General features: G+C 45.5%; 1 protein-coding gene across 9 annotated transcripts in view; it reads right to left on the bottom strand.

Annotated features, from left to right (window-relative positions):
• Positions 1-14,439, bottom strand: part of LRRC7 (leucine rich repeat containing 7) — a 281,010-nt gene that overhangs the window by 124,842 nt on the left and 141,729 nt on the right. For all 9 annotated transcript variants that reach the window (XM_083157737.1, XM_083157731.1, XM_083157733.1 and 6 more), the window contains 2 exons: positions 9,249-9,366; positions 5,349-5,427 (listed from right to left, as the gene is read on the bottom strand). In XM_083157737.1, coding sequence (XP_083013863.1) covers positions 5,349-5,427; positions 9,249-9,366 — 197 coding nt within the window. The remainder of the gene's footprint in view (positions 1-5,348; positions 5,428-9,248; positions 9,367-14,439) is intronic.

The following is a 14,439-nucleotide window of genomic DNA, read 5'->3' as shown; positions in this document are numbered from 1 at the left end:
GCTATATAAGACACTGTAACGGAATCTGCTGCTTCTATATATAAGATACTGTAACGGAATCTGCTGCTCTATATAAGACACTGTAACAGAATCTGCTGCGCTATATAAGACACTAACGGAATCTGCTCCGCTATATAAGACACTGTAACGGAATCTGCTGCGCTATATTAGACACTGTAACGGAATCTGCTGCGCTATATTAGACACTGTAACGGAATCTGCTGCTATAGAAGACGCTGTAACGGAATCTGCTGCGCTATATAAGACACTGTAACGGAATCTGCTGCGCTATATAAGTCACTGTAACGGAATCTGCTGCGCTATATAAGTCACTGTAACGGAATCTGCTGCTCCATATAAGACACTGTAACGGAATCTGCTGCTCCATATAAGACACTGTAACGGAATCTGCTGCGCTATATAAGACGCTGTAACGGAATCTGCTGCGCTATATAAGACACTGTAACGGAATCTGCTGCGCTATATAAGACACTGTAAATAAATAATAAAATAAAAACAGAATGTTACCCCTGGCAATGATCATAAAACTCCTGGCAATGAGCATTTTGATAAAAATTATTTACGGGGATAGGGCAGAACTCTCAGTGGGTGCCAAATTTCTCGTTACGCCACTGGTGGGCACCTATCCTGGCATAAGCCAACATTTACCTAATGTGACTCTAACATCTTAGTATGCTTATCCATCACCACACATCCATTCACATACCCGGTTCCATGCTTAAAAAACATAATTAAAGCACTCTTTTAATTCCAGGGGTTCTGCTTCTGTATCCACACTTTTTACATTGTTCTCTGTCACTGCGTTATACAAGTTGCACATGCAATTTGGTAAAAAAGAACATTTCAGATACGTTACAACATATACCATCAGTCTATAAATACACATGAACAACTTCCGGGGACACATTGCTTCTGAGTGGGTGTAAAGCAGAACATCACGTGTGGTTAAGCCGTATCCAAACTCTGTGCACCACAATTCTGAACATGTTATGTATCCTGAATTCCATTATATTGTCACTTCTTTGTACGCCCAATGATCTTACTAAATAAATGTCATTGGATAACTATACAGTGGGAATTACAGCAATTTCATGAGGCAGTTGGTCAATTCCAAAAGACTGTGGCATTAGCAAGGATAAAATGAGGGGGGACTGCAGTAATAGCGCCCAAGTTTAATGGGTGTTGCCAATCACCAGAGAGGATGTGGCTAGTCGCCCAAAGAGAGGCTTGGTCACCCGGTGGAGTGGACATTCAAAGAACAGGGACCCTTTATAAAGAAGGGGACACGGGTGTGTCAGGACCAATGGCAGCTCAAGAAGATTCAGACAGAGGAGCCACACCAACTGCCAGTGAGTCCCCCGAAGGCCATGTTGGGCAGCGGTTTGGGTGGCAGCTGGTGCGGCTTCCCTGTTATAAGATTTGGACAGCGCAGCAGCTCCACTTCTGGTCAGGACCACCCACTTTGATCGGCTCCACCAATTTACTGACTCTCTGTCAGAGTAACGATGTATAATTTGACTGCGGAGGGGCCCACCAGGGATTTCTCCTGTTAATCAGCGGGCCAATCCGACCCAATGGCCTGTAATCTCTAGCGGCAGCATCATTCTAGACCATTAATCTGTCAGCTGTCGGGGGATAAAAATAGCAGGTATTAAATACCCTAATATTTCTTTGTGGTGATAATGCTGCAGTGTATTCCAGAAACAGCCCATTTCAGGGCCTATAAATTGTTCTGATGTCTGCAGGGCTCATTAGGGCCGGTGATATTCACACCTATAGCTTGGTCGGCTGCTGCTGTATCACAGGGGTTTAAATCAATGTGGCCAGGCTGTGAGTGAGCGCAGGTAGGCTTCCCCTCATCCTCATTTGTGGAGAACAGAATCTTCTGCGCTGTTCTGCAACAATGCACAGATGCCCATTAATCACCGGGCCCGCGTTCTGCGGCTGGTGACACGATCCATAATCTGAGCATCAGTCTCCGTGTGGGACATTTGCTACAGACATTGAGGAAAAAGGTTGGAAACAAAGGCTGTAGCCACAATTTATAGTTTAATAAAAAAATAATTTGTTTTATTCCAGCGCGGGATGTTATTGGTGTCGCCCTCGCTGCAGCGTGATTCATCCCTCAGCAGCTCCGGCTCTCACCTGGGTATATGGTCACTATGTCAACATCCAAAAGGCAGACTACAGAAGGTCGACATGAAAAAAAGTCGACATGGGTTTAGGTCAACAGGGTCATTAGGTCGACACAAGCATTTGGTCGACAGTCAAAGGTGGACATGGGGTTTTAACTTTTTTTTTGGAGCCGACATGTGCCGACAGGCAGTACTTCATGCCCTTCCGTCCACTAGGGCGTGGGGGGTGAATAAAATCGTGCCTGAAGCATGGCAACCGCAGCGAGGGGACGCGATGCACTGATACTGTGTCCATGTCGACTGTGCCGGCATCCGGGGCAAAAAACATGAAAACCCATGTCAACATTTTCACTGTCGACTTTCCCAAGTGTCGACCTAATGCTTGTGTCAACCCAATGACCCTGTCGGCCTAAAGCCATGTTGACCTTTTTCATGTGTCGACCTAAGACCTGTCAACTTTCAATGGTCGTCCTAATGTGTGTCGTCTTTCCTGTGGTTGACCAAACGATCCACGCCCCTCACCTGGCCCCCATGATATCCTATAACTATTGCGTTGAACTGTCGTGGATCACAGAAGAAGATCCACGTCTGTTATCTTCAGGGTTGCCGACCCTCCCGGAATTCCCGGAGTCTCCCGAAATCTGGGGAACCCCCCTGAGCCCCTAGAATCCATGTAAATGCCGCAATCTGCGGGTCTCAGAGGAGGGGACGGAGCTAAAATGGCACAATCGTGTCATTTTAGCCCCGCCCCCTCCATGGAGATCAGTCATTTCTCCTATTTCCCGTAATGGGGGCGGGGCTTAATGAAGTCACCGTCAAGCCCCGCCCCCCGATCGGGTAAGGAAAGTCTCCTCTCCGGGCTTCTCCCGGAGAGGAGCATTTAAAAGTCGGCAACCCTGGTTATCTTTGGCCATTTACGTGGCATTTAAAGAGAATCATAAGAAAATGTTTATGATATATAATAATAATAATATATTTTTTCTATGTGTTGTTTATACAGAATATAAGGTTCTATGATGATAGATACATGTCCAGCCTACGATACAGTGAGATATTGTGACATCATGATACGTCGGCGGGATGAGTGCTGTGCAGCTAATGTGGATGCAGGAGGTACCATTGCCATGGGGCCCAGAAGCTTAGGGGGCCTGGATACTGGTCTTATAGTTGTCCACCAAGTTTGCGGAATTGCTTGCTAATTAATTAGTGCTGACGATTGTCAGTGAGCGATGTGTAGTGGATGTTTTAATGGTAAAGGTGTCGGTTGTAAGGTCTACAACAACTAGGTCGACAAGCATTGGGTCGACTCTTCTAGGTCGACAGGCAGCAAGGTCGAAATGGGTCAATGTCGACATGGGTCTAGGTCGACATGGGTCTAGGTCGACAGGACATTAGTTCGACACAAGCATTAGGTTGACATGGTCAAGGTCGACAGTCAAAAGGTCGACATGGGGTTTTTCACTGTTTTTTTTACCCGAATGTCGACACAGTTGACATTGACACAGTTTGAAGTGCACCGCATCCCCTCGCATCGCTCGCTTAGCTCACGATGCTTCGGCACTGGGCCTTGCTACGCTCGCCACACTATTTTATTCTCTCACCACGCCCTAGTGGATGGTTGGGCATGAAATACCGCCTGTCGGCACATGTTGGCTCAAAAAAATGTGAAAAACACCATGTCGACCTTTTGACTGTCGACTTTGCCCATGTCAACCTAATGCTTATGTCGACCTAATGACATGTTGACCTAGACACATGTCGACCTTTACCCATGTCGACCTAAACCCAAGTCGACATTGTTGCCTCTCGACCTAGTGGTGTCGACCCAATGCTTGTCAACCTAGTTGTTCTAGACCTAATGACCCAAAGATAGGCCTGCAAAGTGGTATTATCTGATGTGGGCACTATAGTCCAGTATAATATCAACTGGGGAGCAGGGTATGTGTGAAGGGTATGCCACCCTGCACGGACGTACGCTCACTCTCACGATCGGTGACACACGCTGAGTTTTCCATTGAAAAAAGGCGAGACCCGTCCGTGCAATGTGGCGTACGCTCAGATATACGGAAGATGTCGGTGTGAAGACCCGTCCATATACGGTGGCGTACGCTCTGTTGTACGCCAGTTAACGGTGTCTAAGAGGAGACCCGTCCGTATATGGTGGCGTACGCTCAAGTGTACGCCACTCCCCATTGTCGTGTTTGTGACCGTCTGTATGCGGCTGTTCTGTGGCCAGACTTTCGCTCACCATCCGCGTACGGGAAACGTGCGGTCGTACGTACGTTTGGCCGACCTAACCAGAATAAGGCCCTAAGTCAACTCCCAGTAATGCACTGCACACTTGGCTCCCGATGCTCAGCACCATTAATCATTGTCACATTGGCAGATAGGTGAAGCTGCAGCACTACCCCACTCCCATGCACAAAACCTTTAGCTAAAAAAAAATAAAAAATTCTGGGACCCCCAATGTCAGTATGCATTGTTCTGGGACCCCCAGTGTCAGTATGCACTGTTCTGGGACCCCCAGTGTCAGTGTGCCATTGTTCTGGGCCCCCTAGTGTCAGTGTGCCATTGTTCTAGGACCCCCAGTGTCAGTGTGCTATTGTTCTGGGACCCCCAGTATCAGTATGCACTGTTCTGGAACCCCCAGTGGTCAGTGTGCATTGTTCTGGGACCCCCAGTGTCAGTGTGCTATTGTTCTGGGACCCCCAGTATCAGTATGCATTGTTCTGGGACCCCCAGTGTCAGTATGCATTGTTCTGGGACCCCCAGTGTCAGTATGCATTGTTCTGGGACCCCCAGTGTCAGTGTGCCACTGTTCTGGGACCAGAAGTGATGGTTCCAAATAGTCTTTATTTTAAAATTATGAATCAAGGGTCTAGAAACCAATCAGCCAATCAGTTCCTAACTACCACGTCTGTGAAAAATTACAGTTGGGATCTGGTTGGCCGATACTTTATCTCAGTCCACTTTATCTCTCTCCAAGGCTTAGAAAATAAACCCCATAATTTGGAACACAATCATGTGTCTAAAACAAATAAATTTTTTTCTAATAAACTGGATTATTGATTCATTTATATAATCAGTTCTAGCAGATAGAATTAGCGCCAGCCCCAGTGCGTTATGGGAAATCAGGCATTAGCGCTCATTACTGCAGCATATTTGGGAGGAGACAATGACACGAGGACTTACTTTGATATGGGATTCACACTGGCCTCAACTATCGTTAAACATTTACAACACTTTATATTATCTGGAAATTCTTGTATACCTGGAACGAGAAAACAGATCGTTAGGAGATCGTTAGGAGGAGAATTAACATGGTGAGACATAAACGTTACCAATATCTGTTACATTATAACAAAACGAGCGGCCCGTTTCATTTATCTCATATCTGTAATGAGACTGAAAACCCATTTTATAAGATGCAAATAGATGAAGCGATACTGGGAGAGATGTATCAAATCTAGGACAGAGATAAGGCCGCAACCAAACAAATCCGAACTGTCATGTGACAGGCTGAGGGGCAGATGTACTAAGCCTGGCGAAGAGATAAAGTGGAAGGTGATAATGCACCAGACAATAAAATCCTAACTGTCATTTTTCAAACACAGCTGTTTGGCTGGTGTGTTATCACCTTCTACTTGCCTGATTCAACATCAGTCGGGCTGCAACGAATTCACTGCAGGGACCAATGGTGTGGCAATGCACACCCATTTACATGCTTCCAGGGGGACTCGTGTAGCAGCGGGGGGGGGGGGGGGGGGGGGGCTACATTCCACTTCCTACATTCCACATTCCACATTACATGTCCACTTTGGAGCTTATTCAGGCGGGGATGCTGGAGTCCCTATCTTCAAAACAATAATTGTTTTGTCCTGACGACGGGGGAGACCCCGAAACGTAGACTACCAGGCAATAAAAATTGTCCTACGTTCACCAGCATCTCTAGTCCCTGAGTGCCCTTCTTCCACTAACTTTGTCTACACGGGCTGTGAGGCCCTTAGGGTGGCACCAGGGCAAGTAACCTCCTTGGACTCATTCTAAGTCCTGAGTGCGCCACCCCTCTGGAAACCGCCTGGCTACCATTTAATTCCATGAAAAGACAGGTAGAAGCTGATTGGTCAAAAAGGGCAACTTCTGCATTTTTCTCTCTTGGTCGATCCCTCTCTCCCCTCAGAAGGACAAGTTATGAGAAATCCAACATATGTGACTATTTCACTTCTGGCCAATGCATAATTTATGTTTGGTGCATCTTCTAAATGACCATAACCGACTACTATGGCATCATTTCCATGAATCACGTTCGAAAATCATTCCCTAATAGGCTTCGATGACAATGAACTGCGACGGCCCGATTTATCCCTCTCGACTTCACAAGTATTTTGTTAGGATTGATCGTGGTCTAAAAATATCTGCATTAAAATTTAGTCTGTGCCGATTCATAGCGGAGGGGAAATGAGGCTGCACTGGAAGAACAAAAGGACAGAATAATCCATTTTCCCCACACAGCCGAGAAAGAGGCGCGGACGGTGCTGTAACACTCAGCCAACCGCCTTTCATCACTAAAGCGGGGACACTGGAGTCCCTATCTTCATATCCGCACTAAATAAACATCTCTTTGTAGATGTGGCTCTGGCTTTTCAATCAAAGCTATGATTAGATTAGAAGCTAATTAAAAGTGGGACTATTAATTATCTCGGCTATTAGTACTAAACAATTATATTTCCATGCGTGAGCTGCAGTCTTGGAATGTGCGTTACACGTGTCGCACTAGTGAAACCCTATCTCTCTGGGGAAAACAAAGGTTTATTCTTTATCTGGGTTAAATGCTTAAAATACGCAATTGTTTCATTTGATGAATCAGAAAAAGATCAGAACAGCGGCGTGGAATGGTTTCTCTCTCCTCCGAAATATGGAAAATTAATATGCAGAAAGCCCGTCACTCGCTGGCTATGTCATTGCATTATTTATATTAAGAACACGTATGATCTGGGCAAGGGATGCGGTCAGGGGCCACCGGTTGAAATCCCAACATTAATAATGACCCTTGTGGCATCCCAACGGTCGGAGTCCCTCCGGATTTCAATGCGAAGTACTGGGGTTAGTGTTAGGCACTAGAGTAAAAGTTAGGCTTCGGGAGGGGACGGTTAGGGTTAAAATATTAGGGGAAATCCCAAACCACTCAAGTCAAACCACGGTATGCCTCAATTTGTCTGGGACATCATTAACGTAACACTTATGTAACAGGGAAGGTTGGACTGAGCTTTCCCATTGGGGTCCCGTGTTTTGAACCTGAACCTTAAGAATGAAAAATTTCGAACAGAACGTTTGGCCTAAAATTATGCTAAAACCTATCTATCTATCTATCTATCTATCTATCTCTCTATCAGGCTAACTACTCCTCACCTCTATGAGGTGAAGAACCACTTGTGACCACTAGAGGCCACTTGAGAGACCAAATTACTTCTTTGTGTGTTAAAATATGTCATAACAGAAAGTGAAAACAATTTTTGCAGGGACTCTGATCTGTTTCAAACTTACTGGATATGGAGAGAGGGCGCGGTGAAGACAGAGATTGGAGGTAGGAGCAGATAGGGTGGGGGGTTGGAGAGTTTGTGGGCTAAAAACTTTCACAGCTCAAAGTGTAAGTAAAACTTGATGGACTTTAACTAGTAATTATTAGAATTGTTCTGATTGTCACTTCTTAGTTTTTAGATTGTGCACTGGCATTATCTTTTGAATGTGCAAAACTACAAGTATTAGTATGTGTGCCCCTCTAATTATGTTTACAATTAGCACAAGCATTACAGCACCGCACTGCTATAGAGACCAGCTGGGTGATGCATGAGAATCCAACCTCCAGGAGAATCTCTATAGCCACGTTTTGTGGCAATGCACAGCGGGGACTAACATACCAATAACGCGTTCCACCGTAAATCATGTCATCTATCCCCAGCTGCCTACTTCATTGGGGGGAGTGAGTGGGACCAGACTGGTCTAATCTTTTTACTAGATCATACAATGTCTTTGGAATTTGGAAGTCTCTGGGACTTTTTGGTTAATAGTATGTCGTAGACCGACTGAATTGCTGAGCTGTGCTCTCCTGGCATCTGTGTTACAGAATCACAGAATAATGTTGTGATTTAGCTTTTCAATATACAAACTATGTGCCAAAATAATTATAATTCTAAAACACTATTACAGGACAGGCCAACCTGTGGCTCTCCAGATGTTTTAAAACTACAAATCCCAGCATGCTTTGCCACAGTTTTAACACTCCCTTATTGAAAAGTGTTGCAAGGCATGATGGGATTTGTAGTTTGACAACATCTGGAGAGCCACTGGTTGGCCAGGGCTGCACTATTAGGTTATTTCCTGGTTTACTTTTCCTCATTTTAGTTCTTACTAAACCAAAACAAATGTTGTCCTACAAAATTGGACTTTGCGCCGGATAAATTAATTTAGATTGCAAAAATAATTAAACGCACAATGGCCTTCATTCAGATGCTGAAGTTTCTGCGGAGCATGCGCCAAACCCATACAGTCTGCGATGGCGGGCGCAGAACAGCATTGGACTGTCAGTGATTGAGCGTCTGATGCCATTTGGGGCATTGCGGGGGATGGGACAGGCCAGGATCTCATTGCGGGGGAGGGAACAGGCCAGGATCTCCATCAGAGATATACAGAAAATGACCTTATTTGGTCAGAATATTGACATGTTGACAATCATTAACAGAATGTTGACAGAACATTGCGTGGGAAATTTAATACGTTGAAAGATTCAGAAAGTGAGAGATTTGGTGAGAAATCTCCATTTTTTTTTAAAGCAGCAATCTTTTACACTGCAAAATCAAACTGGGTTTGCAGTGTAAATGATTGCCGCTTTAAAAAACTGTCGATTTCTTACCAAATCTCTCACTTTCTGAATCTCTCACACTATTACATTTCCACCTTGGTCTCCATATTATGAAACATAACTGGAGAGTGACAGGAGAATGTTATGGGGGGGTGCATATTCCATAATAGAGTCTTACAGTTATACAACACACACTGACGGATTAGCACGCACACACGCCAATGACCACGTACCGTTCTTGCTTATATCCAGTTCTTTGAGGTTGACTAAGCTGGCAATGGTTGCTGGCAGGGCTGAGAGATCATTGTCAGGCATACTTAGCTTCCGGAGAGCCTGACAACTGAACAATTGCTGTCAAAGAAATAGATTTAAAGTTAGTTCTTGTCACCGAGCATTAACAATGTCATACGTTTTAATGCGGTGGAATTTTTTTTCTATTTCAACGATCGAGCTTGAACGAGAACCAATATTTTGTGTCGGATACAACAGAATCACAATTAAACCTCGGCTGTATTATGCAAAAAAAAATCTAATCTCTTTTGTAAAGCTCCCAGGCATTGCGGGCTGCGATTTAGATCCAATATTAAGTTATTAAGTAATAGTCATTTGTCACATTTAGAGAAAATGAATATATTTCCTGCACCCAGTTCTAACATGTTTTTTTTGTACTTAGTCTTACTTTATGGATTTTCTGTTATAAAATGCATCATTTATTTTGATACATTTCATCATGTATATTGCAGAACAACAGAAAAGCCTGGCAGCAGTTTACAATAATAACAAAACTGATCTCCTAGTATGACAAGTAGAAAACATCACACGCATAAACAAGTCACAGATTTGCAAATAAAATGCCAGATTAAAACACTACTTCCCATAAAACAATAGCTTTTTCATCAGCCCTACTACCTGATAAAGTGTCTCCAATTTGAACAGAAGGAGGGGCTTTCCTGCTGGAGTACAGCAACAGCTCCAAGCCCAGCAGTGCTTGAGAAACTGCTCTGGAGGGACAGTAGGTGGCGCTGTTAAATAAGTTACCACTCTCTTGGCAATATAATGCTATTGTTTTCTATTGGATATCACTGTTCGTAATCCTCCATTATTGCTGCGCTGCACCAACATGCTGCATGGAGTCAATGTTAGCCTTGAAACTGAAGAGGATAAACCAGCAGTGGTGGGACCGCCATCAGTAGTTTACATCACGGTGGATGAAATGTACAATAAATAGTTCCACTGCCGCCTCTTGCGCTGCTTATACATACACAGGGCTGCCTGAGAGATTGTCACATGATCATAGTGATGGGAAGACGTATCAAATCTTCTTAAGGGGACAAGTCGAGGTGTTGCCCATAGTAACTAATTAACTTAAAACTATATTCAATAAAATTATTTCTAGAAGCTGATTGGTTTGTTATTGTTACCTGTCCGTTTGCAGGGCATTTCTTAATAACCCACCCTGCAAAAAAAAATTGTATCTCTTCTATTAGTAAGAAAAACTTTTTTTTTTCGTTTAAATTGATAAATACTGCAAAGACAAATGAAAAAGGTTGAAAGAGAACAATGGTGCATTGTCCAGCCTGTGCTCTATTTTGCTGACAACCAATGGCAGCAGAATGTGGGTGCATAGTGGATCTGCTGGAGCTATGTGGCGTCATTACAAAAAGTCTTCTGTACCATCCCCTTCCTAGAGCATCCACTTGTCCTTGGCCTAATTGTTTCACCACTCAGCTAGACTCTGCCTCTAGGGAATTCCAGCAGACCTCTGACCCAGGGGCGCAACTAGATATTCATAGGCCCCATGGCAAGTTTTTAAGGGCCCCCTATTTAGCAACTGATGGTGATAAATTTATGTAAAACATATTACTTAGACAGTAAAGATGGGCCCCCTTCAGCTCTGGGCCCCATAGCGGCTGCACCCCTTGCACCTATGGTAGTTACGCCCATGCTCTGAACTCTTCAAGCTTCTCTGCTTGTGCCATTATCCAGTCTTTTCTCCGTCAGCCGTACATCAGCGAGTGGCGCTGTCCTCGGGTGTAGTCCATGGTGGGATGTCTCCTGCGGTCTCCATGGGCCTGGTTGGCATCCCAAGCCGCTTCCACGCCGATTCCACACTGCCATGACACCTTGGTCAGCTGACAGTTTTGCTCCAATGTGCTAGCCGGTGACACTGACCTGTGCACTCGATCACATGCTCAAGGTGTGCACAGGTACTTCCCAGGTTAAATGAGGCTGTGACTTGCAGCCAATCACAGACAGGCAGGGGGGTATAAGCCAGGCCTCCAGCAAATCACCTTCAACAACTTGTCTGTTCCCTGTGATACCCTCCAGAGTCAGCGTCCAAGGTTTCCAGGCTATTTCTCCCAGTGATACCTGTGCACCTGTGCTGCCGCTAGCAAACCTCCTCGTTATCTCCACCTGCTAGACTCTGCTGTTTACCATCATCAGCTCCCGAGTAGTATCTGTGTGTCCCAGGTCTCTGCTAGCAGGCATCATCATCGGCTCCTAAGCTGCATAATCATCGGTTCCTAAGCCGCATCATCATCATCAGCTCCTAAGCTGCATAATCATCGGCTCCTAAGCCGCATCATCATCGGTTCCTAAGCTGCATAATCATCGGCTCCTAAGCTGCATAATCATCGGTTCCTAAGCTGCATAATCATCGGATCCTAAGCTGCATAATCATCGGCTCCTAAGCCGCATCATCATCGGCTCCTAAGCTGCATCATCATCGGCTCCTAAGCTGCATAATCATCGGCTCCTAAGCCGCATCATCATCGGCTCCTAAGCTGCATCATCATCGGCTCCTAAGCTGCATCATCATAGGCTCCTAAGCTGCATCATCATCGGCTCCTAAGCTGCATCATCATCGGCTCCTAAGCTGCATAATCATCGGCTCCTAAATTGCATTATCAATGGCTCCTAAGCTGCATAATCATCGGCTTATTAGCAACATAATCATCGTCTCCCAAACCGCATCACCATCAGCTTATACGCCGCATCACCATCAGCTCCTAAGCCGCATCACCATTGGCTCCCAAACCGCATCACCATCGGCTCCTAAGCAGCATCACCATCAGCTCCTAAGCCGCATCACCATTGGCTCCCAGGCCGTGTTCCCATCGGCTCCCAGGCCGAGACCCAATCGGTTCCAAGGCTACATCACTATCAGCTCACAGGCCACATCTCCATTGCCCACAGGCTTCCAGCCCTAATACCCTCCTCGGTTCCCAGACTGACACCAGTACACCATCATCATATCTTCATTCTCAAGTCATCCAGTATACCTTTCCCCGAGTATCCTGTATCTCCAGCATCCCAGCTCATTGGTAGCAGTACACAGAGGACCAGGGCAGGGGGCCGCGACCTGCTTGTAGGGTGCAGCGAAGAAAAAAGCCCCTTGCGGGGTTCCCTGGTGAAGACCGCCGGCCAGTTAGACTCCACGCCCCTGTTCCTGGTTACAGTCAACACTGTGTCCCCGCTGCTTCCTTGTGCTACGGTCATCTCAAGTTGCTGCATGTCATTCCGCTTCCTAAAGTCACCTAGTTTCCAGTATCCAGCGCCCTCCACTGGCCCACTAAGGTCACAGCTGGGAGCACAGAACTCAACAGCGTTGACACGCTCCCTTTAACCCCACCTCATCTGGGTCTGCAGTTATTCCCAAAGTATACACGGATCTATCTAAACCGTCTCATTTGACACCTGCGCTGGACTCCATCGCTGATTGGACCATGGCTAATTTGGACCCTGAAAGAACTACCACCAAGCTAATAAATATTTACCCCAAGCTGGATTGATGCCCCCTCTAGGGTGGCATCCACATTGATTTAAAAATATCTAATAAGTCAAGATCAGGACTGTAAATACTAACGGTACATCAGTAACCAATCAGATTCTGTATATAATTTCTCTGTTGCATCCTCGAAAATATTAGAATCTGGTTGGTTGCCATGGGCAACATCACCTCTTCATTTTTAGAAGTTTTAGTAAATTGACTCCTTAGAGCCCTGTTACGATTTTGCTGCTATATTTTGCTCTGGGAGACTGACTATCTCCCATGTAATAGTAAGGTGACCAACCATCTTCCTTTAGGGAGGACAGTCCTTTTGTAAGTTCTCTCTTCCCTAGAAAAATGTCCTCCTCTATATCCTCCTTTATTGTCCTTAACAACATTGTTGCGGCAGTGGCGGCTTCCGTGGTCAGACCTCTTGAGCCCGATGCTGTTCCTATCTCGGGCTCAGACAGTAGCTTCTGCACATGCGCAGAAGCACTGTACGTCACCATAATATAATATCCACGTGGGAGCTACTGCGCACACCCGCCCGCCTGCCCGCAGCAGCAGCACGCTGTGGCTCTGAGTCCAGACTCCAGCTAGCTACGCAGCACCCCCGGCCCAGGCCCTGTCTTAGAGGAGGATGAGACAGCTCAAGGCACAGTGATTATATTGGAGATGGGGGCAGCAGAGAATGGGGAAGGTGTGTGTGTGTGTGTGTGTGTGGGGGGGGGGGGTGATGTCAGTGCTGATATGTGTTAAAATGTTTTAAATGGGGATGTACAAAATGCTGTTATTTTTCACTGGCTGGGTTTGTAGGCCACGCCCCCTTGCCGCCAGGCCATGCCCCCCAATTTCCGGCATTGATGTCCCTCTTGCCGTGGATTAGAAGTTGGGAGGTATGTGTTGCTGGGGGCCCAAAGCATAAGCTTACACCTGGGCCTATAAATCGCTAGTTTTGCCACTGCCCACCCTGCCAGTCCCACCACTGCCCACCCTGCCAGTCCCACCACTGCCCACCCTGCCATTTAGGTTTGCTCCTTGTTTCTTTTATTTACAATATTTTTTATCTTCGATTTATTTGTGTCCTTCTCATTTAAAAAATGTGGTCACCTTAGTAATAGATGACAAGTTAAACAACTCTAAGCAGCTCTGGATGATCTAATACCTCGGTATTCTGTTTTGCGCATTCACTGGGATAAAAATAGTTCTTTATTTTTTTTTTACTTGCTGCAGAAATAGCCGACAGTACGTTCTAAACTCTTCATCAACCTTTGGTGACACTCTCCCAGACTACGGTGTCCACACTTATAGCAGAGCTGTCACCGTGTTTAATTGCAGTTATGTCTTCTAAAGACGTCTCTGCTTTCATAACTTCTGAACTGGGAAATTAAGAAATCCATTGTAATTGTTTCCCCGGTAACATTTGTCACTTAAGCACACACCATGAATTATTTGCTTTTCCCAATAAGTCAAATATCCCAACTCGGCAGACAGTGATGGAACGCATGAGGTAAAGCAGAACAAATGCAAATGACATTGACACATATCAGTCAGCAGTGGCTGCAAACACTATACCAGCGATATTTCTTATCTCCCAACGGTGTATAACCCTTAACCCTTTCAGTGCCAAAGTTGCTGTGAGAGATCCTCAA

This window comes from Crinia signifera, chromosome 8 (genome assembly GCF_055691185.1).
Source record: "Crinia signifera chromosome 8, ASM5569118v1, whole genome shotgun sequence".
Classification (NCBI taxonomy): domain Eukaryota; kingdom Metazoa; phylum Chordata; class Amphibia; order Anura; family Myobatrachidae; genus Crinia; species Crinia signifera.
This window is presented reverse-complemented; position numbering and strand designations above follow the sequence as displayed.